At 62.9% G+C, this 26,688-nt stretch overlaps 1 protein-coding gene across 1 annotated transcript in view; it reads left to right on the forward strand.

Moving 5' to 3' along the window:
• The window catches only part of RPTOR (regulatory associated protein of MTOR complex 1), a 334,863-nt gene extending 308,786 nt beyond the window's left edge, over positions 1–26,077 (forward strand). The window contains exons 25-34 of the mRNA XM_042914527.1: positions 3,506–3,611; positions 5,950–6,064; positions 7,543–7,667; positions 9,994–10,098; positions 19,226–19,332; positions 20,652–20,779; positions 22,122–22,208; positions 23,034–23,150; positions 23,468–23,597; positions 24,297–26,077. Coding sequence (XP_042770461.1) covers positions 3,506–3,611; positions 5,950–6,064; positions 7,543–7,667; positions 9,994–10,098; positions 19,226–19,332; positions 20,652–20,779; positions 22,122–22,208; positions 23,034–23,150; positions 23,468–23,597; positions 24,297–24,365 — 1,089 coding nt within the window. The 3' untranslated portion in view covers positions 24,366–26,077. The remainder of the gene's footprint in view (positions 1–3,505; positions 3,612–5,949; positions 6,065–7,542; positions 7,668–9,993; positions 10,099–19,225; positions 19,333–20,651; positions 20,780–22,121; positions 22,209–23,033; positions 23,151–23,467; positions 23,598–24,296) is intronic.
• The last annotated feature ends 611 nt before the right edge of the window (positions 26,078–26,688 follow it).

Raw genomic sequence — 26,688 nt, forward strand, 5'->3', positions numbered from 1 at the left:
GGTGGGCTTGTGACCAAGCCCCCGAGAGGAGGAGCGTCCTGGAGGGGGACCCCGCCTCCGTCAACCCGATGCTTCGCAGGACCCGTGGTCGCGGGGCAGAGGTGCCCGTGTCTGGGCCTCCGTGCACGCAGGACACCCTCCCCTCCCCTCCCCTCCCCTCAGAGCTTCTCCCGTCAGGGCCAAGGGCGCGAGCACAGAGCCGGCCCGGCCAGGTCAGGAGCGGCCGTCACTAGCGCACCTGCTGCCGGCATCCGCCACCTCTCTCCGCCAGGGTGACGTCCTCGTTTGTGGCGGGGGAAGGGGGGAGGGGTGGCTTCTCACACAACAGGAAAAGTCACAGCGAGTGTGGCCCAGAGGCACTCGGTTGTGTCGTCAGAACGGGCCTCGTTTCTGGGTGGAAACGGAGCTCGGGGTCTGAGCACTTGGCGCGGAGTTAACGGGCCTTCCCCAAGGCCCGTCTCCCCTTTTGCCTTTGGGGGACCCTCTGACCCTCGCCCTTGGTTGCCCCGGGGACAGGCCAGGCCTGAGGCCCCAGCCCCCGCGTCTCCGGGAGGCTGAAGGGCGGGAATGGGTGCTGGGACCGAGGGGTCACGGCCGCAGTCGCACAGCACTGCCCCGCACCCGCCCCGCACCTGTGGCTCTCCATCCCGCTGGCTCGTCCTGGTGGCTCTGGGCAGACCGTCCCCAGGTGGATGCCAGCGGCATCGCAGAGCCGTGTGCGGCCCAGCTCTGACCGTCTCCTTGGATGAGCACACCTGGGGGGGGGGAGGGGCACCTCCATCGACGGGCCTGCCAGGGGCCCCGCACGTTCACGCGCCTTCCTTCCTGTCCTTGCAGCCGCCGTCTTGTGTCCTTTGCAGCCCCAGGTCCGTCCCTGGGCCCGGTCCCTGCCTGCGCAAGGGGGCACCTGGGCCCTGGGGCACGTGCGTCCAGGAACCCAGTGCCCGTCCTGCCCTCCTGCTCGGAGCGCCTCTCACTCTTCCTGCGATGTGTTCCCACGGAAACCGGATTCCATCAAAGGGCGATATCCTCGCCCCGCCCACGCTTTCAGTGTTTTTCTGGTTGGTGTTGCTGACCACTTGCCGTGTCTTTTGGAACAAGCTCTGGGTCGTCACGAAGTGAAACCAACTGTTACCAACCCGTGATCTACCCCGTCTACCCCCCGGGTTATTTCCAAACCTCTAAACAAACGTTCTGTGGAGGCAGCTGACACCGTTTCTTCTTGTCGCCTCCACGTGTGGATGTCTGTTGTGGCTGTTGCTGTCTTGTTCGGTGTGGGGTTGTGATTCTTCGGAAAAAAAGAAGGAGCACAGCAAGGAAACAGCTCGCAGCAGGGACCCGCGGGCTCCAGCAGTGAGGCCGGGGAGGGTGGGTGGGTGTTTCTGTTTTGTAATCAGAACACGGAGCTTCCAGCGTGGACACGGGAAATGTGCCGTGGTCTGGGCTCCTGTCCGTGTAGACGCGTGCTGTTTCTTAGCCATGCTGGCGCCCAAGAACACGCCTGTGGCCACCGTCCCTGCTCTCCGCCCCGTGCTTTCCCCAGCAGAGAAAACGATCTTTACATCCGAGCGCGGGCTGTCTGGTACCGTGTGGTGTTACCGCGCTGACCACGGGCAGGTTAAGGTAGGCCCGGCTTCTCGGCTCAGCCGAGACCAGGTAGGGTTTTCTCTTGTGTGATCAGTCTCTTCTGTATTTTGGCACTCGACGACCCTGGGTGTTCAAGCGGGGACCCAGGGCCAATCCAGTTTACTTGATGGCACGTGAGGATTAAGGAAATCCACGTTTATTACAAAAGCCAACTTAAATCCCGGCTTCCTCTTGGTGGGGGGCGGGCCTCTTGCGGACGCTGGTTTTACACAACCGTCCGTGCACAGGCACACGAGTACGCGCACACGGGCCACGAAGCAGGAAGGACCCCTGCTCAAGGAACAGAGAACAGGGCGGTTTGTGGGGCACGCACGTATTTCGTGGGGACCTGAGCTCAGTCTCTGACACCGTGGCTCGGTGGGGAGGGTACAGGGTTCTTGGGAGCTGTTTGAAGCTGACCGCGTCCACAGTCTGGCCGTTTCCTGATACTTCACCCTGTGCTCAGTCAGCTCAGGCCGCACAGGCCCCCCCCCCCCACCAGGGCCCCTCTGTTGCTGTCATAAGCCCCTTTCTGGTCAAGTGCGATGCCCCACTTCTCTGGCACAAGAGGAGGGATAAAGGCAAAAGTTCCTGGGCACGGCCCACCTTTTTCTGATTTTGCCTTTTCAGTGTGTGCGGCGTCGGCCTCCGGCCCCCTCAGCTCAGGCTGAATCCCGCCAGCTCCTTGTCCCTGAAGCTCCTTGTCTGCCTTGGCAGAGGCTGCCCTGCTGCCCCGTGTCAGGGGCTCCTAGGAGCAGGATGGCACATGGCCTCAGGGGTTGAGGCATCCCCTGAGTCTGTGCCGCTCCCTGCCCTCCCCAGGGGGTCCTCTCATCCTCTAGACCCAGCGGCCTGCGGAGCGGGCAGCTCCCCCTCGGGGGGGAGGCCAGGCACTCCTGTCTGCCACCCTCTTGTGCCAGCCAGCTGGGCTGGGGCGCCCTGGCCAGGCTGCAGAACCCAGTTTCCTCGTTCGGGAACAGGGTCCTTTCTTTCTGGTCATGACCTCGGACACACTGCAGGTTTGGGTCCAGAGCCACAGTAAAGTGAGCCCACGCATGTTTTGGTTCCCCAGAGCGCATAAGTCACTGCCCTACGCTGCAGTCCGCCGGTCGTGTGATAGCACCGTGGCTGAGGAAACAGCGTAGGGACCTGAATTCAAAAATACTTCAGGGATGCCCGAGTGGCTCAGTGAACTCGGTTCATGATCTCGCGGTTCGCGAGTTCGAGCCCCGCGTCAGGCTTTGTACTGACGGCTCAGAGCCTCACTGGATTCTCTCTTCCTCTCTCTCTTCCCCTTCCCTACTCACATGCGCGCGCTCTCTCTCTCTCGCTCTCTCTCTGTCTCTTTCTCTCAAAAATAAATAAAAAGGAGCGCCTGGGTGGCTCAGTTGAACATCTGACTTCGGTTCAGGTCATGATCCCACAATTGGTGAGCTTGAGCCCCGTATCAGGCTCTGTGCTGACAGCTCACAGCCCGCTTCTGATCCTCTCTCTCCCTCTGTCTGCCCCTCCCCTGCTCCTGCGCGTCCGCACACTCTCAAAAATAAAAACACATTAAAAATAATGCTAATAAATAAACAGATAAAAACGTTTAAGACAATACCTCCCTACTAAAACATGCTGACCGTCACCTGGGCCGTCAGAGGCGTCAGCGCCACAGATCACCATAACAAACGTACCAGTGATGAAAAGCGTGAGGTACCGTGAAAGTCGCCGAGATGTGCCGAGACCCGGGAGGTGAGCAGAGGCAGCTGGGAAGGCGTGCTGGCCGCGGGGTGGCCGCGAACCTCCCGTCTGTGAGCAACGCGGGGTCCATGAGGCGCAGACAGGATGCCTGTGACTTACTCGCGAACCTCACTTGGTGTTTTTATCGTTCAAGATCCCGGAGGAACACGACCTGGAGAGTCAGATCCGCAAGGAGCGCGAGTGGCGATTTCTCCGCAACACCCACGTCAGGCAGCAGGCGCGGCAGCTCATCCAGAAGGGTAAGCCGCCCGCCTCCCGAGGGGGGCGCCTCCGAGGGCCCGTGGTGGGGCTGGCGGGGTGCAGGCCCTCCTCCAGGCTGGCCCCCAGGAGCCCCCAGAGCGCTCGGCTACTCTCTCCCAAGAGAAGCCCCCGCCGGCCTCTCGCGCAAGCGAGCCTTGTGCGCCCTGCCACCCCCAGGGCGGAAGGAGCCCCAAGCTCTGTCTGGGACACAGGCCACACGCAAGGCGCTGCTTGTGCCCAGCTGGCCCCTCCTGTCCCGGAATAATCCCACTGTCAACCGGTGCTGTATCTGAGTCCCACCTTACCGACCCTTTTACCAGACTTGCCGAGAGAGGCCCCGTTTACGGGCCCCCAGCCTCACCAGTGCTGGACGGGCAGCCTCCCTCCCCTCCCCCACCCCCACCCCCACCCTCCCGCTCTCCCAGCCCCGCGGCTTCGGGGGCACAGAGAGGTGGGGTGCACCTCCATCTTCTACTGCGAAGCCAGCGTGGCCCCCAGTCACTGGGCCGGCCGGGCCGACCCGCTGCCCAGGCCCCCGCACAGAGCGGGACGTCGCGGGCTGTCAGCCCTTCTGTTGATGGACTGATCCCGCCTTGCCTTTCCGTCCTGTAAAATGGTGGCGGTTGCCAAGGGTCGCTCTTTACAGCCGGGGGTGGGGCCCACGAGACAGGCTGTCCCCGCAGACACGCGTGTCCCTGAGCACACGCAGCCGCTCCAAAGCCACTGTGGCATGCGGCCGCCTCGGTGTGCAGCGCTCTCCGTAAAACGCCTTGGGGCCGTAGTCGCCTCGTAAGGCTGCCTCCGTGAGGGGCTGGCGGCGGCTAGATGTAAAGCAGCCTAGTGTTTACGCCTCGGCGTCTGCTGGCCCGGCAGTCACCGCTCGGACGTGTGCAGCCAGGCCGGCCCACGCCCCACGGCTTTCTTCCCGAGGACAGAACAGCCACCAGAGCGTCGGCACTCTGGGAATTACAGCATCGGAGGCTGTTTTCTCGAAGGTCTGCGGTCCTGCAGGGCCCCCGTTCTACAGGACAGGGGACTCCCTGTACCCGCGTCCGCCTCCCGCAGTTAGGCATCGGAAGGCAGACTGGCCCCGATGGAGAAGCCACACACAGGGCCAGGGGCTCTGGAGAAAGAGCTGGGCTTTCCTGACGAACACAAAAGACTGTCTTTGTAACCCGGGTCGGGTTCTCCCAGTCTTTGTGGGAAGGGGAGGCCTCCTTGTTAGACACAGCTGAGGGGGGCTCCCGGACGCAGTCGCCGGGCACGTCAGCCCCTGAGAGGTCCGTGCGGTGGACCCGGCCACCAGAGACAGGGACACGGGCGACCCCACTCACGTGCCCGCGCAGAGGCTGCCGCCAGTGGAAAGTGCCCCTTCTGAGAGGCGGCTGTGCCCCCCTGAGAGAGGGGGTGCCTGCAGCTTAATGAGGTGGTTCCCCCGACGCCTGTGCCCGGCCTCCCCCAGTGACCTTGGCCGGCAGGACCAGCGTTGTCACAAACGCACAATGCACCCTGACCCGGGAGTCGGTGTTCCCGGTGTCTCCCGGCCACCCGCGGTCGGGGCCCCTGCGGGTAACACTGCTGCCACAGACAGAGCCCCTGGGACCTTTTGGCGTGTGTCCCTTTGCCCCTGTCCTTGTCACCGGCTGGTTTTCCGTGTTGGTGCTATAACGGGGGGGGGGGGGGGGGGGGTGGGTGGAGACTGCAGGGTGAAGCCAGCACTAATGGCCCCCCCGGGTTTCCCAGGGGCCAGGCCGGTGCCCGACAACGCTGCAGGGACCCCAAGTCCCTTGGCTGCCCTGGGTCGACCTCATATGAGTCACCAAAATCCCACCTAAACCTATCTTGATCTCTTGTCCTTTTAGCCTCTTTTTACTGTTTTCCTGAGACTCCTTCAAAGCCCCTTCCTGACGGCTTCTTTCCTGGTTCTGGTTTTGGGGGCCCGGTGCACACACCCTCGTTCACCTCCCTGTCGTCTGTGGTGATCTGTCCCTCAACCGGGTAGTTCCGTTAGGGACCACCCCCCTGAGAGGCCACCAAGACCGTGGCCCGTGTGCCCGATGCTTCGACCTGGAACTAAGTTACAAACGGTGGCCTTCCTGCTTTCTTCGAAAACCACCAACTTGCACATCTCTGAGCACGGCGTCATTGCACGCACGAACTGACGAGCGCTGACTGCAAACTCGTGCTGGGGGGACCCTGCGGTCAGGGAGCCAGGCCCTCGTCCGACCCCTGCTTGCCCTGTGTGTCCCTTGTGCCTCCCCAGGTCCCCAGACAGGAGGCGCCACGACCCCCGGGTTCTGCACGTCGAGGCCCATCGCTGTGTGTCTCTTTGGGCAGGTATCGCAAGACTGGACGACCAGATATTTCTGAACAGGAACCCCGGTGTCCCCTCCGTGGTCAAGTTCCACCCCTTTACGCCGTGTGTGGCCGTGGCTGATAAAGACAGCATCTGGTACGCAGGGCACAGGCGGCTCGTGTGTCTCAGCCGGTAACGGCCAGCCCCCCGGTGACGGTGCCGTGTTCCCGGCGCGGGAGCCGCGAGCCCTCTGGGGTGCTGCGGGCGGCAGGGCTCGAGAACACGGGGGGAGAGAGAGGTGCGCGGGCTGGCGGGAGCCTCTCGTGCCGACGCCAGAGCACACGTGGGCTCCTCAGAGCCACGGTGTGACGGGGACGCACAAGGGGTTCGCTCTCGGTACCGCCTGTGGAGACGCGTGATCGCAAGACGCCAGCCCCGATTTACTGTGAGTGCTGCGCTTGCGTCGCAGAGAACGTACGCACTTCGTGGGGGGCGAGGTCAGGGTGTTGTTCCCTCTGTCTTTCCCCTTTTCTTTATTGTGGTAAAATACACACAGCACAGTTCAGCATGCTAACCGGGTTTAAGTGCCCAGTTCAGGGCCACCAAGCGCGTTCACACCGCGCGGCCACCGCCGCCGTCCGCCTCCAGAACTCTTTCCGTCTTGAAAATCTGAAACTCCACCCCCGTTAGACTCTAACTCCCCCTCCCACTCCCCCCGGCGCCCACCGTCCCGCTGTCTGTCTCTGGATTTGAGACCCCGGGGACCTCACCTGTCCCGGGTCTGGTCCTTCCACTGAGCCCTGTGCCCTGGGGCTGTCCACACTATGGCAGGTGTCAGAGCGTCCCTCCTTGTCCAGGCCGGGCGATACCTGGTGTGTGGCTGAGCCAGCTTTATTCCCCCATCCAGCAAGGGACGCTCAGGTCATTTCCCGAGTTTTGGGGTTTTTTTTCAATATGTCCTTAAGGGCAGGTTCTCTTTTTCATTTCTTAAAAATATGTTTACTTTCAACACAGCTTAGAGGAGGACAAGACCGTAAGATTAAGTCCACCTTGATGGTTTGTTGGGTTTAATTTTGTTACGAAGGAAGCGACAAAGTAAATAACAAGGGAGACAGGTATCTTTCGATACCTGTCCTGGAACAGCTTACATCTGACACCAAAGGAGCTGAAGTTGACCTCAGATTCTAAACGACTGCGAGCCACCCGTATGTTTATGTTTTTAAGAGTTCCTGTAAGGTAGAAGCAGAATGTTAAAGACTCTGTAGACAGTCGTGTGTCCTAATAATTAAGGTTCTAATAGCAATAAGCACTGTTGTTCCGATGCTCTGTGTCTACGGGCACACGGCCAAGTCCTCTGTGTCGACCTGTGTCCATCCATTGGCGGTCGTGAACGGGGGTGGGCGGACCTCTCGGTGGACGGCCAGCAGAGGGACCCCAGGCCCCGGGGCGCCCCCATGCCCACCCCAGCCAGCCCCCGGCAGCCGTGCGCTAGGGCTGTTTGTCCACACCCTGCCAGAGCTAGTGGCTCTCGTGGCTTTGGTCGTGGCCACCCTGGCAGGTGGGGGGCGATCGCCCTGTGCATTTTGTTTGCGTCTCCCTGACGACTGACCTTCTTCCTCTCTCCTTCCCCGAAGTTTTTGGGACTGGGAGAAAGGGGAGAAGCTGGATTACTTCCACAACGGAAACCCTCGGTATACCAGGGTCACCGCCATGGAGTACCTGAATGGCCAGGACTGCTCGCTGCTGCTCACGGCCACAGGTGAGTGGGCTTTGTGGGGCCGGGTCCCCACACCCAGCGTGGAGACCCCAGCACACATTCATACACGGCCTTTTTTGATCCTGATCGTTCTTCTGCCAAGGGGCACTGCTCACAGGAACAGCCACCGTCACCGAGGACGTGGGAGGTTTTGGAGGGAACGGGCTTCGCCCACAAACAGGGGAAGCAGGGTGACCAGTGCCGGGGGTGTCCCGGGACCGTCTCCTGCTCTGGGCAGGACCTCCCCTGACCGGGAAAGGCGCTGTCTGCCTCCGGCCCCCCGGCCCCCGTGACGCCCTCGGAGGTGAGGTGGAGGGGTCTGAAATGGGTCACTTCACATCACTCTGGAACAGGCTTCCCAGGACGCCACCCTGAGCCACAGGCGTCTGCTTTAGCGGTTTAAAGACAGGACTCCGCTGTCTCTGGGTAATGAGAGGTCACTGATGGTCTAACTGTGCTTCTTCAGGGGTGACAGACCAGGATGGGACAGGCGGGCAGGGAGAAGGGGCACACGAGAGGGGGCCAAGGTCGACATGCAGGCTTATTTCCCACATTACCCCAGTCCTGACCTCGGTCTGTCCCCGTCCTGGCCTCAGCCTGGCCTGGGCCTGTCCCTGTCCTGTCCCCATCCTGTCCTGGGTCTGTCTCTGTCCTGTCATGTCCTATCCTAGGTCTTTCCCTGTCCTGGGCCTGTCCCAATCCCGTCCCTGTCCTGGGCCTGTCCCGTCCTGTCCTGTCCTGTCCTGTCCTATCCTTGGTCTTTCTCTGTCCTGGGCCTGTCCCCGTCCTGTCCTGGGCCTGTCCCCATCCTGTCCCTGTCCTGGGCCTGTCCCGTCCTGTCCTGCCCTAGATCTGTCCCTGTCCTGTCCTGTCCTATCCTTGGTCTTTCTCTGTCCTGGGCCTATCTCCGTCCTGTCCTGGGTCTGTCCCCGTCCTGTCCTGGGTCTGTCCCTGTCCTGTCCTGGGCCTGTCCCCATCCTGTCCCGGGCCTGTCCTGTCCTGGGTCTGTCCCCATCCTATCCTGTCCTATCTTAGGTCTTTCCCTGTCCTAGGCCTGTCCCCGTCCTGTCCTGGGTCTGTCCCCATCCTGTCCCGGGCCTGTCCTGTCCTGGGTCTGTCCCCGTCCTATTCTGTCCTATCCCTGTCCTGGGCCTATCCCCGTCCTGTCCTGGGTCTGTCCCGTCCTGTCCTGGGTCTGTTCCCATCCTGTCCCGGGCCTGTCCTGTCCTGGGTCTGTCCCCGTCCTATCCTGTCCTATCCCTGTGCTGGGCCTGTCCCTGTCCTGTCCTGGGCCTACTCTTGTCTTGTCCCTCTCTGCTCTGAGCTTGGGCCTGCCCTGTCCTGTGCTATCCTGGGCATGTCCCCATTCTGGCCCGGCCTGTGTTGGGCCTGAGCTTCTGAGCCATCAACATAGCTGAGCTGACTGCACTGGGAATGCCCTTCCCTTCAGAGGGTTCCTGGGCCCCACTGTGAATGACGTACCCACGGGGAAGGGTCCTGCTGGCGGCCTCTCCCCAGGCATTGCCATCTCAGGACCACACAAAGTTGAGCCACCATCCAGAGCCGTTCCCTCGGCCGCAGGCATCAGGGTGAAGGGGTGGACAAGGGCGGGGCGGTGGTGCGGGAAGCTGCAGGACGGGGCGTACTGAGCGCCTCTCAGCACCGCGGAGGAGGAGGAGGGGGGAGTGATCCCCAGCACGGCGGGCGCTGCGGAGGGTCCCCAGGAGTAGGGGGTTCCAGCAGAGAAGCAGCACGAGGGCTTGGGTTCCAGAGCAGGGTAAGTTCACTGTCAAGGAGACCGGGGCCGGGACGAGCCGACGGGTGGGTGCGGGCGGGGACGGGTCAGCGGGCATCCCGTGCGGTCATCCTCCAGGCGGGAGCCACCTCTGAGGCCATGCGTGAGGGGCCGGCGAGTCCGGAGAGCGCGGTCCGCGTGGGGCGTAGGGACACGGGCGGAGCCTCACGCTTATGCCACTCAGGCTCGCAGAGCCCCGTGCTGAGTGTCCCGGGCAGGGAGGGGCGGCCCGCCCGCCTCCTGATGCAGGGAGCCCGTGGGGTCACAAGCTGAGGGCTCGGCCGGAGGTCTGACTTCGTGGTGCGAGTGAGTCACTGCAAGGAAGGGAGCCACCTGGGGCCAGAGCCGAAAGTAGGGGCGGGTCCCCCTGCGCCCAGACGGGAGTCTGAGGACGGCGACGCGCGACCGGCCCGCTGCGCCTGCGTCAGGCCGCCTCGAGGGGGACCGCGTGGTCTCCTGCCACCCAGGGGGGGCTCCCTCCCGCGTGCCGGAGGCCAGGCCTGCGTTTTCACCTCCCCCCCTTCTCTCCCCAAGATGACGGCGCCATCAGAGTCTGGAAGAACTTTGCGGATTTGGAGAAGAACCCAGAGATGGTGACCGCTTGGCAGGGGCTCTCGGACATGCTGCCCACCACCAGAGGTGGGTGCTCCCGGGAGCGGCGCGGCCCCTCACTGCCCGCCCGCCCGCCCGCCTCCCCCTGGCGGTGGCTCCCCACCGGCCGCCTCAGCTGTGAGCCGCCGCTCTCCCCCGGCTGCCCTGGACCACTTGCAGGTCGGGAGACGCGGCCCCCGAAGGGCTCACCGGCTGTGGGCGCACCTGCCGCACCCTCGTCCTGGGCTTGCAGCCGGCGCTGCGGGAAAGGCCCGGGGGCCGCGCCCCGTGCCCAGGCGAGCTCCCTTCGGGGGGCGAGCGCCGTGGCACGCGGGCACGTCTGTCCGGACGGCGGAGGCCGCGGACGCTCGCCCGGGTTGGGGGGACACAGCTGCCGCCGCACACCGGTCCCTCGGGGGCTCACCGTGCTGCCGTGGCACGTGGACCGTCTGGCACGGCTGGGTTCCAGAGACGCCAAGCCGCGGGGGCCACGGTCTCTCTGCTCGGCTGACAGTGAAAGCAGCTTAGTCCCCTGCCCTGTGCTCCCGGTCCGGCCTGGCTGCGACTGTGTCCGCTCCCACACGGCCCCGTCTGTGTCCGGTTGTCGTGTGGCCGTTCTCTTCACGGCCGGTCATCCGTGTGGCTCCTCTCCCCTCTGTGAGAGCGCCCGTCCTGGGGAGTTGCTTCCCAGGGAGGTGACGTCGTGAGGGAGGGGCCGCCCAGCGTCAGCTCCAGGGCCGACGTCTCCTTGTGGACTGCTTTAAAACGTCGCTGAGTTTTAATTATCTGAGGAATAAAACAGTCATCCGTATCACCCCCCACCCCCCACCACCGCCAAGGCCCAACACGGCCACTTGTGTGTCACCGGGCCTCTCGCTTCTGCCTCAGTGTTCCCAGATTAGAGCAAAAGCTTGTCTCCCGCCCGCAGCCACCCGGGAGCTCCCGGGGGAGAGACCCCAGGGAGAGAAGGGAGAGAAGGAATGGGGACGCCAAGAGCCACTCTTGTGCACCCGTGGCACCCCCAGCAGCGCCAGGCAGGGCCCTTCAGAGTTCTGGCTGTGGCCCTCAGGGGCCGTCCAGGCAGGGGCCCGAACCCCTCTCCCCGGCTCTCAAAGCTGTGTGCCCACCCCGTGTGGTTCTCCCGCTGGCCCTGCAAGCTGTCTGTTCAGGAGGAGGTGTGCCGGCCCGCCGTGTCCGTCCGCCCCGGAGCGGGTGGGCGAGGCCCGTCCTCTGAGCACGCGTGCACGTGGGGCACAGGAGGGGCCCTTGTCCGCAGGCCCAGGAGACTTGGTGTGACCAGGTGGCTGGAGAGCTGCTGGCCGGGAAGTCCCTCACGCAGCTGTCCGCATCTGGAATCCCGCGGCCAGGTCACCGTCTGGTTCCTCAGTCTGTGACTAAGGATGGAAAGTCTTGTGAGATACGCGCAGGGTCAGCGCGCCGTCAGCTTCACGGCACCTCTGGCTCACGCGTGCACACACGTGTGCACATGTTCTGGCGTGGAGTCGGGGACGGGCTCTCCCGTGCTCCCCGCGGCCCCATCCCTGTCCTACCGACAGCACCTTCCCCACACCGGGAGCCCTCCTGGCCCGGCCACGGTGGACGTCACGGCGGCGCTTACGGGCACTCAGGCACTTGGAGGTTCCAATAGCTCGTCGGTCCGGCTTCACGGTGTGCCTCAGCCTCTTCCGATTCTCCACCTCGAGAGAGACTTTTTTGGGGGCCAGAAACCCTGGCAATTGTGTTTTCCCACTTGTCAGGTCACGTTTTGGTTGAGGTCAGCCCTTTTTCTCTGGACCGTGGCACGCTTGGCCTTGGCCACTCCCACCTGTCACCCTTCCTGCTTCTTTCTACTTGAGTGTTCTTCCAAACCTTTTGGATGGTTTGGCTCTGTTCACTGCTCTGGCTGGCCAACTAACCCTCACTCCAAACCCATCATCCTCGCCTCCTGGGAGGTCTGGCCCGAAAGGCCCCAGTCTATCTTGACTGCCAGAGCAGGCAGGTGAGTGCCTTCACTCTTGCCTATGACCGCCCTGGCTGGGGGGCGGGCGCCTGGCCCCTGTGGTCCGCGTGGTGGCATTTGTTGTCTGGCCCGTGGCGCTCTTTGGGGCCAGCAGAGGGCTAGGGCTAGGGCTTGTCCGTCCTGTCCACACATCCTCTCCCGAACAAAAGAACACCAGCCAGCGAGCACTCAGAGGTCATGGGTTGAGTCAGGTAGTTGCATAAGGCTCTGGGACCAAATCTTAAGGAAAGCCGTTGAGAGGAATCTCCCTCGGATCCGAGGCCTCATGGTTTCACCTCCTGGGCCCCCTGACCCCGAAGGCAGGGACTCCATCCTGTGGGCTTTATTTAAGGACGTTTCATGAGAGCAGAGAAGTCGTTCCAGATCAAGATTGGTTTTTCCACCTAAACTTTTGAAAAGTAATCATTTCCAGAATTTAATACAAGTTTGTTATAGCATCTATTTCCATCTGAAAAATCCACATATAAGTTTAATGGTTACCAAAACACCCACACGCAGCTGCCCTTGGATACACAACTGTAAAACTGGGTTAGCAAACATAAAATGTGTGACGCTCTAAACGAGTCATTTTTCTCTCTTAATTTGACCGTTTGGGAACCTTGTGAGGAGACGGGGCCTCGGGAGTCCGGGCAGCGCAGATTCCAGACCCGTGATTTACAGAGTCAGGCGGAAAGGAGCCTGCCTCCCGGCCTGTGCCCGGAAGCCCTTTGCAAGGTCTGGTGCCGTCCTCCGCGGGAGGACAGACGAGGCGGTGGGTCTGGGGCCGCTGGGGGCTGAGGCGCTAAGAACAAGAAGTCCCTTCAGATCTAACGGACTTACAGTTCAGTGTTCTGTGAAGAGCTGTTTTGGTAACACGTTCCCTGCGTGTAAGATCCGGAAAGGAAAAACCGGAGCAGGAGACAGGCTTCTGCTCTTTGGGAAAGAGTACTCGAGCTTCTCAGGGAAACGGCAGGGTCGCTTTCTCTGAAAGCCTCAGGACCGCCTTCCACGGCTGGGGGCTGGGGGCAGACGAGGGGCCGGACGGCACCTGGTCTGGTCGCTTCCAGCTGCTTCGTTGTCATTCGGGGTCGGTGCCGCGGGACGGAGCCCGGGACAGGACAGGGCCCAGGCTTGTCTGTACCTCGGCAGCCCCAGAGAGCCAAGAACACGCCGTCCAGCCTGGCGTGTGTGAACGCTGACGCCAGCCCTGGGCCTTTGGTTCCCTCTTAACATTCATCCACTGGGAGCAGCCAGGAAGCAAGCAGGACGAGGACCACGAAAGCCAGGACGGTGACGGCAGAGCAGCCTCGCGCCGGCCGCTTCCGGAGCTGCTGGCCAGCCTGCGCTCGGCGTGTGCGGGAACAGGCACTGATGCAGGCCCCTGTTCCTCCAGAAACCACAGGCGGATCTAGAATCTGGAAGGGCAGCCCCCTCGGTGCAGGAGGCAGACGTGAGGGGGCCGGTGACAGCCCCACTGTGCGTGAGGCTGTGCAGGCTGGAGGGTGCATCGGCCTGGAGGCCCCCCGCTCCCTTCTCAGACAGGGTGGCTTGCCAGCCTGACCGATGGGGAACATGTCCCCATCTTCTCCCACCCCTAGAGCAGCTCTCACGTGGTCTTGGCCCATTTTCCAGATCGGAAACATAAGTTTAGGTGAAATAATTTGCTCCTGAGCAGCGTTTCCTGAGCCCAGTTTTCTGCTGCCCGACCCGCGTCTCTGAACCCGGCGATGTCTAAGAGGTGCTCGTGGGGCCATAGAGGGGGCCTGACCCCAGAGGGGGGCTCTGCACCTGTGTCCCGCGGGGAGAGTGGGGACCCCCTTGCCACAGGGCTGTGCTTCTCGCCTGTGCCCGGAGGACTGGCCCCTTGCCCTGGGGGCTCCGCACGCCTATCCTTTTGGGTTTTGTTTTCGTTTTTCGTGCAAAACCCACCACAGAGGTCTCTCTGGCTGTGCATGCTGACGCACCTGCTTTGTCCCGGCCTTGAGAGAAGCCTTGAGGGCCCCAGAGCCCTCGCGCAGCTGCCGGTCCTGGGCTGGGCTCCCCCCTCAACCCGCACGCGTGAGGCGTCCTGTCGCTCCACACGGTGGCCAGGTGCCCCCCCCGGGCTGCTCCCACTTCTCTGGGACCGGAGTCTGCCACGCCTGGAGTCCAGGTCCCTGCCTGGCCAGTGCTCAGGAAGCGTCCTTGGGGCAAGCTGGATGTGCAGCAAGAGGCTTGGCCGTTTTCCGTGTCTCAGAGGCCAATTTCGATGACACTGTGTCTGTTTAAAAGAGAGGAAATAACTGAGTTGTCAGATAAGCCTTTTTCTGTTTCCCTGGTGTCCATCAGGGTCAGCCTGGCAGCGCAGAAAGAACCAGACCGTAATACAGGGTGGGCCTCACTGGGGGTCCTTACTCTGCCTCTCTTCCCTCGTTTGCTCTGTAAAAGTTACCAAACCAACCTGAGCTTAGGTCCTTCACCACAGCCAGGACGGTGGAAAGATGTGCCCCCTGCAGGCTGGCCGAGGTCCCCGGGCACCCGCGTACAAGGCACCCTGTGCAACTGTCCCGTCGTTACCCTCTCCGGCGCCTCTGGAGCAGGACTGCCCGGTGCCTGGTTTTCAGGTCAGGAAACCCGCGTTGAGGAGGGGCGGTGGCTTTCTCGGCATTGGGAGCTCCGCATCCAGGGCTGTCCCTCTGTGAAATGCGTCTCAGGGTCACAGGTTCAGAGAATATGACTGTTACCACCTTCCAGGCACTTGTACATCCTACCCGAGGTCAGATTCGTCTGCACACGCAAGGATCTGCCTGCCGGACGCGGTGCCCGGCGCTCGGGAAAACCCCGCCGTCTGCAGCACGCGCACAGGTTTCTAGTCTGCCGGCTGCCCCACGCGCTCCCAGCTAGTTTCAACCGGAACTTGCTTGGCCTTCACAGAGGCTAGAGTTGAACAGGAACCAGAGCTCACGAGATCCACATCCTCTCCTCGCGGTGAGAGCCCTCAGGGGGCCGAGCGGACACCCCGCCCGGAGCCGCCGGGCCAGACGGAAACGCGAGGCCCATGGTGTCGGCACCCAGGCGACTGTATCCGAGGGCGTCTTCGGAGAGGCAGCTGAGTCAGAGCAAGATCTTCAGACTCGTGGGGTCCACCGGGAAGAACGCGCCCGGGAAGCAAGCTGCCCACTGCCCCCTCACTCGAGCCCGGGCCTGCGTCCAGAACGGCACAGAGCAAGCCCGTTTCTCTCTCCCCGTGCAGGGAGCTGCGACTCTGGCCTCCAGTCCTTGGGTTCGCCCACCCCACCCCAGACCCTCTCCGCCTGTCCACGTGGCCCCAGATCATGGTGCTGAGGCACGGGCACCATGTTTCAGATGCCATCTGGCCTACGCGCTCATTACACTGCTTCTCAGTGCCCGGCGGGGCTGGCACAGAGCGCCGGATGGACGGCCAAGGACGTCTGCAAGCACAGGCAGTGTGCTCTCTGTCACAGCAGCGGCCACCCCGCGGGTCCACGGATCAGGGAGCCCGTGAGCCTCCGTGGCTGTGACACGGCCAGATGCGTGTCCCCTGTCAGGAGGGAAACCTAGTAATCAGACTCTCTAAGCTCTGTCATTGGTAGAGGCCGGGAGCTGGGCTTTCAGGTGGGCACAGAGGCGGCGGGGCACCAACCCAGCTCGTGCTCCCCCCACCCCTCCCCGAAGGCCATGGCCTACCGGCTAAAGGCCCAGGGCTTGTGGTCCGACCGCTGCGCTTTTGGACGTGTTAATTTGCGTATTCTTTAAAAAGCCTTACGGAGTCTATACAAAGCAAGTTACTTTTCATTTTCCAAATTTTACAAAGAATGCTTCTTATAGCTGGAGCCGTTGCAGAAAACCCGGGGCCTACGTCGACCTGGGGGCCTGAGTGTAGGTGTGCACGGGGCCAGTTCTGGGTGCCCTCAGGTGCGGACTCCCCAGGAGGGGCGGTCACACACACCTGTGCTGGCTGACGTCACCCCTACATCACCTCCCGCTCCGGCCATGCAACAAAGGGTTCTGGGGGCGTGTGGGCTCATACACATGGCTCAGTGTTACCGCCGATCAAACCAGGGGAAGTCGTTGTCCTCAGAAATGTGCATGGCCTCCAAAATCCACTTCCTGAAGCCCTAATCCCCGACATGATGGGATGAGAAGGGGGCCTTTGGGAGTGATCATGGCTTGATGAGGTCACGGTGGTTGGGCCATGATGGGGTCAGTGCTCTTGTAAGAAGAGACACCCCATCTTTCTCCTTGCCACATGGGGACTTGCGAGAATGTTGCTGTCTGTCAGCCAGACCCGACCCTGCCCGCGCCCTGACCTCAGACGTCCAGCCTCCAGGACTTGGAGAAATCAGTGTCTTGTTCAAGCCGCCTGGTCCGTGGATTTTGTCCTGGAATGGCCCAGGCACGGCCAGGAGTGCAGATGATCCTTGTGTCATGAGAAGAAAATGTGCCTGTCAGTGTGGTGTGATGCCCAGTGGGTCTCGTCCAGAGAATAGTCCCCCACCCAGGGTGGTCCCTCCCCAGGGCAGTGCCCTCCAGAAGTTGGTCCCTTCCGAGGGTTGAGGGTTCTCCCTTCCAAGGGTGATCCCTTCTGGGGGGTGGCCCCTTCCGAGGATGGTCCCCAGACCGACTGCCCTGTCGGCACTGACATCTCGTCACTGAGGCGCGACGCGGCTGTCCATCAGTGTGGCAGTGTCCCTCCCATGTGGGGACGGCGGCAGCCAGGGGCCCCCATGCCAGTGAGCTCGGAATCACACGAAGGGAGTGGGCGTCAAATTGGCCTGGGTCAGAAGAGCCGCTGCTGGGAGAACCCGTCACGTGGCCTCCCCCGGCCGGCCCTCCTGCCCCATCTGCGTGTCTCCCACTGAAAGGCTGCGTCCACGTCGTGTGATTGCTGGGTCTGCCAGCTCGTCGGTCCCAGGGACGTGCAGAGGCTTGCTGCGTGAAGGCATGTCGTTGTCTATTGGACGAAGACAGGCAGAGCTTCCCTCCTGTGACCCATTTGTGCCCGTCCAACCTCTCCACTCTCACACCACACCTGACTGTCCAGCCGCATTTAGACGTGGGTCTTCAGGGCCGTGAACCAGCTTCCTTTTGAGTCCTGTTTCGTCCATCTCCCTCCGTGCGAAGTTATCTGCTGCCCGGCCGTCCCTCCCTGTTGTGCACGGCCATCCGACCTTCATCACGTGAGGCTGGCGTCTCCACTGGATGAGGACATCCGGTCCCCATTATGTGAGGGACTCCAGAGAGAAGGCCCACAGGTGGACAGGGTCCGTTTCCCTCCCTATCCTGGCCCGTGGCGGGAACGGTTCCTGGGACACTGGTGAGGCAGGCCACGTCGGTCGGCCACCATTGGCCCTCCCAGGGCCGCCTGGGAGTCCCAGTGGGTGCTGGCCCACAGCCCCTCTCAGGGCCTCTGAACTGGTTCCTGAATGGTTACAGCCGAGTTTGAGTAATGATGCATGTGGACCAGCCCCGGCAGGAGGGCCCAGGGGCCCTGCCTCCGCGTACAGACAGGTGACCGTCTGGTCAAGGAGAGCAAAAGCTGGAGCCGGGTAGGGTGTCCCGCTTGCCTTTTCTTTTTTTCTTCTTTTTCTTTCCTTTTCTAAAATTATTATTTAGATGAAATTCACATAACAGAAAATTAACCATTTTGAAGTGTTCAATTCTGTGGCATTTAGTGCAGTCATTATGTGCAACCACCATCCATCTAGTTCCAGAACATTCTCACCCCCCCAGAAGGAAACTCCGTGCCCACAAATTCCATCTCTCCCTGCAGATTCTTTCACAAGCCCATGGCACTTACAAGATTTCCACAGCTGAGCCACATTGTCTGTGGTCATAAGTCTGTCCGAGGTCTGGGCCCGGCTCCCCCTCCCAGCACTGCTGGGGGGGGTGGGTACCTGGTGGGGAGCCCTGTGCGCACACAGCAAGGTTGGGGTTTGAAAGGGTCATCGGGGCCTGGCGGGAGGTCCGCCACCCTAAATAGATGCAGCGGAAAGGAAGGAGGAGTTAGGTCGTCCAGCCTGAGAGCGGGGAGAACGGGGCTCCCGGGGGAGGAAGGGGCCACAGCGCCACAGAAATGAGTTTGACAAACGTGACGTCAGACTCCCGTGTGACCAAAAGAACACAAAATTACCTCGTAAGTGACAGAACAAGACACTGGCGTCACGATACGTGTCATCACAGCACACGCGGTCCAGCGAGGAGGAATACCGCCAACACCAGCGACCGCGGGATGTGGGGCAACCTCGGTGTCCACGGACGCTGCAGATGTGGCCATGGCTGGGGGCAGTGAACCCCAGGACGGGAGCCGCACCCCTGCCTGGGTGCCACCCTCCCGAGCACACGGGTGCGGAAGACGTCGTCGCTCGAGCCGTGGTCTCCAGAATCGGGGAAGAGCGAAACAAACCGTTAAATGAGTTAACCAGACCCCTACATACAGGGTGGGATAAGTCCTCTACAGAGAACATTACAGGAAAGCGAGGTCGCTAGGAAACATACCCCTTGTGAAGTTGGTGGCGTTGATGGAAGCTGTCCTAGTTCGTGGACAGGTGCACCTGGGTGGGGGTCGCACGGAGCCCGGCTCGGGGAGATGCCCTCGACCTGGGACGGTTCAGCATCAGAGTGGGCGAGTGAGGCTCGCACTGTGTCTAAAATCTTATTTATGCTTCTTTTTATACTCTCTCATCTACTCTTCTTTTCAAAAGGGCGAAACGGCAGAGAGCCTCAACCACTAGATCTGGGGGGTGGGTCAGGGATTTCTGTCGTGTTCTCTTCTGTATGTTTAAAATGTAACCTTGTTTTAACTGGGGTCCCCCCCGTGACGTTTAGGTGCCAACTTGAGGAACACTGCAGTCCCAGCGTGGGCCTCACGCGCGGCCCGGTCTGCTCGACCCCAAGAAGCTGCGTCCGTGAGCTTTGACGGGGTCGAGAGAAGCGCCTCCGCGCCCGCTCTGAAGCTTTGGGACAGCTTAGACAGACGGTCCTCGGACTGCGCTGTCCCTCAGGCAGATGCCTGGGCCCAGTGGGGATCTGGAGAGGGCTCCCAACTGCTGCCCGACCCAGACTCGGGGCCTGGAGTTCTCGTGGGGTCGGGGACCCGGCCGTGGCGGTCCTTGGTGCCAGGTGGCCGCCTGGGACAGGCTCCCGCGGTGACACCGGAACATTCTGTCTCTCCAGGAGCCGGGATGGTGGTAGACTGGGAGCAGGAGACTGGCCTCCTCATGAGCTCGGGGGACGTGCGGATCGTCCGAATCTGGGACACGGACCGCGAGATGAAAGTGCAGGTGACCACAGCCCCCCGCCCCGCCCCCCAGCCCCGCCCCGCCCCCCCAGACAGGCCCTCCTCACAGAGGGGCGGGAACGGGGGTCCCAGCTCCCAGCGGGGAGGCAGTGCGGCCCGCCTCCAAGCCTTCAGAGGCTAATTGCCTCTTGATGCACGTCCACTGTGACACCCTGACCCTGCCTGGCAGCGTGATTAAGCCTCTGCTGGTCCTAATTACTTCCAAATATTATTTTACCCATGCAAATTAGGGAATATCAGAAAGCAGCAGGGGGAAAGCATTTTAAATTGGAACGATGAATTATTCGACTGTGTGCTTCTTAAGGCATCTTTTATTTCCCGTTTTAATCAACAGAGCAAGTAGTGAATTGGTTTTGACCGAGACATCCTGGCGGAGAGGCCAGGGGGCAAAGGGCCGCAAACAGCTCGGGGCCACTGATACTTTGGGCAGCGGTGCTGGCTGTGGCTTGAGGCCCAGAGCTCTGTCCTCCCGGCCTCCCTGGCCCGGCCCTGGGCTTCCCGCCAAGCCCTCGGAGGGCGGGCTAGGGACAGAGAGCCGCCGTGAGGCCCTGCCACGTCATTGGTCCCTGCCAGGGGGCCACCCGGTAGAGATGACCTCTGTCCGGTGCCCGGGTCCTGCGATGGCACAGTTGGCTTTTGTCACACTTACTTCCCGGGGCCCCTGCGGCCCTCCTGTTGCAGCGTGGACCCCCTCACCGCCCCCCCCCCCATGCTCACAACCCTTACTCAGGAGTCTGTGCCCCCAGAACACGTCTTCAGCTCAGCCACCTGGGTGTGTCTCGTCCGGTGTCTTGTTGCCTTGGATCAGATTCCAGTCCCGTACGTGTCGGATTTCCTTCCCGTGTGCCCACTGGCAGCAGGCCTCCAACAACGGGAGAGCACTTTCCCTCTTGTGCGGCCTTTTGTCTCCCGCTCTTTCCTGCCGAGCATTCGTCACCCCCTGGCCTTTTCTAGCATTTACAGCTGCCGGGAGGAGAGGCGAGGAGGCAGAGCTCCCGGGGCCCTTTCCCGAACTAATTCAGAGGATCCCTTTCTACCAAAACGTGCTTCCGCTCTAGGAAAGAGGGAGACACTCGAAAGCTTGGCCCCGAGAGCCGTTCCCGGAGATGTGTGCGGCTGGGGACCGGCTCTCGGGTGGGTGTGGGCCTGACTCAGCCCGAGTCCCCCACCAGTCCCTCGGGCTCCGTGGGCCTTCGCTGGCTTCCCCGCTGGAGGAGGCGGCGGGGGCCCCTGACTCCGGGAAGACATGGCGCGCCGGGCTGCCGCAGGTGGGCTCACCGCGGTCCCTGTGCTTGGCTCCAGGACATCCCCACGGGCGCTGACAGCTGCGTGACAAGCCTGTCCTGCGACTCCCACCGCTCCCTCATCGTGGCTGGCCTTGGCGACGGCTCCATCCGCGTTTACGACCGGAGGATGGCGCTCAGTGAATGGTAGTCCGGCACCCACCCCCCGCCCCCCTCACCAGCACCCCCAGACGATGTGGGCACACTGCCACCGCCCTTCTGGGCCCAGAACGAGCCCCCCAACCCCAAGCCCACAGGGCCACATTCCGATGGCACGTGGAGTAGGAAATCAGCAGGGAGGGGGCCTGGCAAGGCCCTGTCCTCCTTGAGCTCGGTTTCCCTCCTGCGTGAGGTGCGTGGCCAGGGAGACTGTCAGGGAGCGTCCACAAGGGCACCGTGCAGCACTGAGCCACCTGCGTGGTCGTGACTGCCCCAGGGACCACCACTCAGTCCCAGGCCGAGGGCCGGGTCGGGCCGGGCTGGTGGGCAGGAGCTGAGGTACAGGTGGCAGTCACTCACCTGAGCCCCACGGCTGGCAAACGGCAGCACAGTCTCCTGGGGACCCCGGCACGATGTGCTTATTCACACCCACCCTGCCCCCAAAACCTGGGCCGGCCTCCAGGGGTGACGGAGTGGCGGCAGGTGGGCAGGTGCGTGGCCGCGGGGCCAGGGGAGCCCCGTGAGACCAGCCACCAGGCGGGCTGTTTGCCGCAGAGGTGGGTACTGGGGCGAGCCGGGCCACATCAAGCGGGGCCTCCCAGCACAGACCCGAGGCTCAGCGGCACCTCTGCAGAGGGTCCCCCGGAGAACGGGCACCACTGCAGGAAGCAGCCATCGTGGGCGGGGGGGGGGGGGGGGCGGCCAAAGTGACCACCCCGAACCCACTAACTGTGCGCTTTCGAAGGGGGCACGTGAGTCACACCTCCGTCAGGCCGTCGTGTTAAACAGCTACCGGGCAGGCACTAAACTGGCAAATTGGCCCCAAAAGAGCCGAGGGTCATGGAGTGGCCCTGCCGCTGAGGCCGGTGACCCGGGGCCGTCCGCGCACCACACCTGTGACCTGGGGCTCGCTGTGAGCCCTGTGCGTCCTGCCCACCAGGGCTGTGTTTCAGTAGCTTCTCAGTTGGGGTCCTCATTCCCGACCCCCAGAGTCTCGGGGTGGCCAGTGCTCAGCGTGGTGCCCTGTCCGGGGAGCTCCGGGGCAGCCGTGCCGTGGTCCCGGCGGGGGGGGCCCGACCGCGTCCCGACATCACGGTGAATGGTGGGTGCGGGCGACTGACCCCGGCGCACGGCAGATCCTGACAGCCGTGAATAAACCCGCGGTTTCTCTCTGCTCAAAATGAAGTCGCGCCCTTGGCTTCTCAGCTCCCGCCCCTGTCCCGCAGCGGGCAGTGAACGGGCACCGCTGCCCCCCTCCCCACCCCCGCCGGCAGCCCCCTCCCCGGCCTAGGCGGCCGCCCAGGCTCTGACCCCATCGTCCTCCCTCCAGCCGCGTCATGACGTACCGGGAGCACACGGCCTGGGTGGTGAAGGCCTACCTCCAGAAGCACCCCGAGGGCCACATCATGAGCGTGAGGTAATGAGCAGGGAATGTTTATGAGACATTCTGCTGTGCAAACATTGTTTTCTCCTCCGTTTAAAATATGTCCACGGTGTTTAAACAGCCGGGAAAGGATGGCATGTGAGGGCAGTGATTAACCTCCACTCCGGGACTGGCCAGAAAGGTCAGGGGCAGCGGGAGGGCAGGGACACCCGGGTCCTCCCACTGGCAGCGGGAGGCCTGCTCGCTGGAGGCTTGCGGGGTGTGCGAGGGAGAGGGGCGGGCACCTGCCAGCCCTTGGCTGCGGGATATCCGCGTCGAGTCATCGGCTACCCATAAATCCGTTTCTGCTGCCCGCTAAATCCTGTACTGAGAGCAGTGAATATTTATGTGCCTGTTAAGGGACAACAAAATGTAATTTACTGCTACAAAGACACCGTTTCTTCAAAGAGATGCCGTTTCCCTTGTTTGTAATATAAAAACAGAACATCGCTCTTAGAACGACGCCCACCGGAGACCAAGGGCAGGAAAGGCGGCCTCCAGGGGTGACGTGCGGCCTCCCGGCCTCCCCCCCTCCCCGTCCTGTAACCGCATCCCTGGCTGCAGAGAATCTAATCTCCGGGACTAGAAATGAAACCAATAACTCACATCCTCCCCCGTGTCTTCACTTACTGCTACTTCCTGCCTTCGAGGCAGGGCCCTTTGTGGCCGCGGAGAGGAGTCTGGGGGCGGGGGGGGGGGGGGGGGGGGGGGGGCTTGGCGCCAGTCCTGGTTGTGAAGGCCGGTGGGGCGGGGTGGGCATGTGCTCTGCCTCGGGGGCTGGCCCGCCCCGGCCTCACCGGAGTGACCCTTTGCCAACAGTGTCAACGGAGACGTGCGCTTCTTCGACCCTCGGATGCCGGAGTCTGTGAACGTCCTTCAGATCGTGAAGGGGCTCACGGCCCTCGACATCCACCCCCAGGCAAACCTGATCGCCTGGTAGGTGCCAAGCTAAGAGAAGATGAGGGCCCTTTCCCGCCCAGACCATCTCAGAGCACCCAAAGTCAGCCTCGGGCCTCCGTGTAAACAGCAGGCGCTATGCCCCCTCTTGCCTGGGAAGGAGAGCACGCCGGAGCCACATAATTGTGGGGCCCTTCGTGCCTGGGTGATGGCGGGCAGGTCAGCCCCGTGTCTGGGACGGGGCCGATGTAGGAAGAGAGAGGGCCACCTCCCCACCTGCACCGAGCCCCGCCTCTGCCTCGCCTCTGGGCCACCACCCCAGCCGGAAGGCTAACGCCAGACCCTCTTGTGTGCAGCGGCTCCATGAACCAGTTCACGGCCATCTACAGCGGGAACGGGGAGCTCATCAACAACATCAAATACTACGACGGGTTTATGGGCCAGCGCGTCGGGGCCATCAGCTGCCTGGCCTTCCACCCGCACTGGGTCTGTATCTGCACACAGGGCCGGGGGCGCCGTGGGAGGGGTCGGGGGACGCAGGGACACAGGGCAATACGGAGGGTCCTGCAGGAATAGCAGGGGGGCATGGGGACTGGAGGCTACACGGGAGGGACGGGGGAACTCGGGACAGGCAGGTGGGGCTACAGCCTGGCCCTGCCCCACAATCAGCCCGCAGGGCGCCCCAGGCCTCCCCCTCCCCGTGTCTGAGAATGGCACGAAACCAGATCTTCTTGGGTCCTAGGGTCTTGGGGCGTCGTGGCCCCCAAACTGCCTCCAGAAGCAGCACCGGGTTCCCCCATCAAGCAGGGAATTGTGGGCTACACGCACAGGAGACCGCCCTGCCCTTCCCATCACCTTTGGCCCCTGCACTGACACCAGCCCTGGAGAAACCTTGCAGTGAGGGGGGGCCGGGGCACCCCGCCCAGCCTGTGCTTCTCAGGGAGGAGCAGCCCAGATCTGTGACGCACGCCCATCCCTTACGATCGTTCCCCTAGTCTGTGGTTTCTGCCAGCAGCCCTCATGAGGTGCGGGGCTCTGGTCCCCGGAACCGTCCCCGCGGGGAGCCGTGGGGAGCCCGAGAGTCCCTGCTTCGGGTTGCGGGGCCCATGCTGAGAGCCGCGGTGGGGTGGGGGCGAAGAAGGCCCATGGCGCCCGCCCGCTCACCTGCCCTGCTCTCCTCCACAGCCTCACCTGGCCGTGGGCAGCAACGACTACTACATCTCCGTGTACTCGGTGGAGAAGCGGGCCAGATAGCGGGCGCCCCTCCTGCCAGGCCTCCATGTACATAGTGGACCCGCCGCGCCACCCTCCACACTGGTCCTGACCTGCTGCCGAGGGCTCCAGGAGGCCCCTCGCTGTCTGTCTGTGCGTCTGTGGTCGCTGTCACGCCCAGGAGCCCAGGGAAGGGGGCTCTGGTAGAGTCCTGCCGTGTGACAGCCCGGGGACAGCCGCAAACGTCCCAGCACCCTTCCCGTCCTGTTTTGCTTCTGAGGTTTTTAAAGGGAAACACACTCGTTCTACTTGGCGAGGGACCCGAGCACTGGCTCCACGAAAGCTCCGAGACAGAAGCCGTTCCCCAGGGCTCAGCCACCCTGGCGGACGGGGCAGCGCTGGGGCTCACGTAGGTCTCTGGGTTGCCGCCTGGCCGTGAGCCAGCCTGGGCCGCATTCCCCTGGCTGCAAGCTAGCCGGCCCGTTTTCTGCACACGCGCTCCTGGGGGGTTTCCAAGCGGGCTGGGAGAGGCAGGAGATTCAAGAGACAGAGCCCACACGCACAGAAGGAGACAGCCCAAGCCTCCTGCCAACCGCCAGTCCTTGCCCACGGGGGCCCTTCGTAGCCAGACCGTAGGAGGGCCGGCGCTGCCCCTCCCCCACACAGCCCACCTTCCCTGCACAAGCCCCAATCACCACAGACCCGCTAGCAGGAGGGGCCTGTGGCTTTCCACATGTGTGGCCAGTCCTTGGCGATTTGGCCACCACCCTTAGGCCACAGGGCCTGCCTCTCTCAAGTGCTGCTGTTCCCCAGGCAGGTGCAGTGACAGCCGCTCAGGCCTGTGGCCTCCCCATACGGGTGTACATGCATGTGCAGGGCCCGTGGTCTCCACACTGGAACCAACACAGAGTACGCACTTGTGTGGCCCCGCGGCCTCCTCGCCTGGTGCATCACATGCCTGCACGTGGTCGGAGGCAGCCGGGGCCCCGGTGCCTGTGGGTAAACCGTGGACCGTCTTTGCCGCCACTTGCTGGTGCGACCGAAGTTCACGTCTTGCAGTGAGTAAAGCAGAAAAGTTGCTTGGTGATTGCGTTAGCACGTGGCAGGGCATCTGCGCATGTCCGCACACAGGTGTGCGCCTGTGTCTGCCCGTATCCGGGCACAACCTCGGAGCCACGGGGACGGTTTAGCCCCAAGAAGGACAACAGAGAACGTGCTAAGCGATTACAAACAGCGCTTGTAAAACAAAACCACAATGATGATATTCTGAAAAGCATTTTTTCCATTTTTCCTTGGGAATCAAGATTATTCAGATAGAGCAGTGAGCTGGCTTAACTAATTCTGCCAATAAGAGGCCATAACGGGAATGTGCGTCCCAGCGGTGACGAAGTTTAGGTGCCCTACCCAGGGGCGCCTTCCGGGGACGGCGCTGCCCGGGCTCTGCGGCCGCGGGATGCCGGTGTGCCCCGGGAGCCGGCTCCGGGACAGGGTCCGCGCCCGGCAGCTGACCCCCCGGGTGGATGTGGTGCAGGGGACTGCACGCCGCCGGGCGGGGCCTCCTGTGCCCCCTCTCGGAACCGCCGCGCCGCGGCCCGCTGGGCCATCCCGGGTCTGAAGCGAAAATCCAATCATGGAGTTAACCGGGGCTCCACGGAGCACGCCCTGAAAGTTCGTTTATCTCTATTTATTTTACCAAATGAGAATTGCGGAGTGAAAGAGCAAACGACAACTGTTCATGACAATAAACAAGTGCAGAGGTGACCGCTGCGGCCTTGTGGCTTGTGGGGGGGGCGGGGCTGGGGCCGGCCGTCTGGGGCCTGGGGGCGGGGTCTGCGGGGGTGGGGCGGGCTGTCTCGGGAGGGGGCGGGGCCTGTGGGGTTGGGGCGGGCTGTCTCGGGAGGGGGCGGGGCCTGGGGCGGGGGTGGGGTCTGCGCGGTGGGGCGGGGCCTCTCCCCCTTGGTTCGGCCCCGCCGGTGCCTCAGCTCCTCTCAGAGCGGCCCCGCGAGTGGGCTCCCGCCTGCGCGCGGGAAGAGCCACTCTGCTCGGAGGGGGACGAGCCCAGGCCCACAGGGGCCCCCGCTGCCCCTTCCTGCCGCCGTGGTTAAACGACACAACTCGCCGCCCTGCGGCCGGAGGCGGACACAGTTTGTCCTTCCCCGGGCCTGGGCCTGCGCCCCCCCCCGCGATGGCACGGCCCACCACGTGGGGGCCTGGATCCTGGGGGCGGGTGTCCCTGAAGAAGCGAGTCAGCAGGGCCACAGAGCGAGTGGGAGCAAGTGGTTCCCGACACTCAATCTACCTCACACCTCACGGGTCTGGCCTCCTGGACACCAATTAGGGACAGGCTCTTGTCACCCCTGGGGAC

Source organism: Panthera leo, chromosome E1 (assembly GCF_018350215.1).
Source record: "Panthera leo isolate Ple1 chromosome E1, P.leo_Ple1_pat1.1, whole genome shotgun sequence".
Taxonomy (NCBI): Eukaryota; Metazoa; Chordata; class Mammalia; order Carnivora; family Felidae; genus Panthera; species Panthera leo.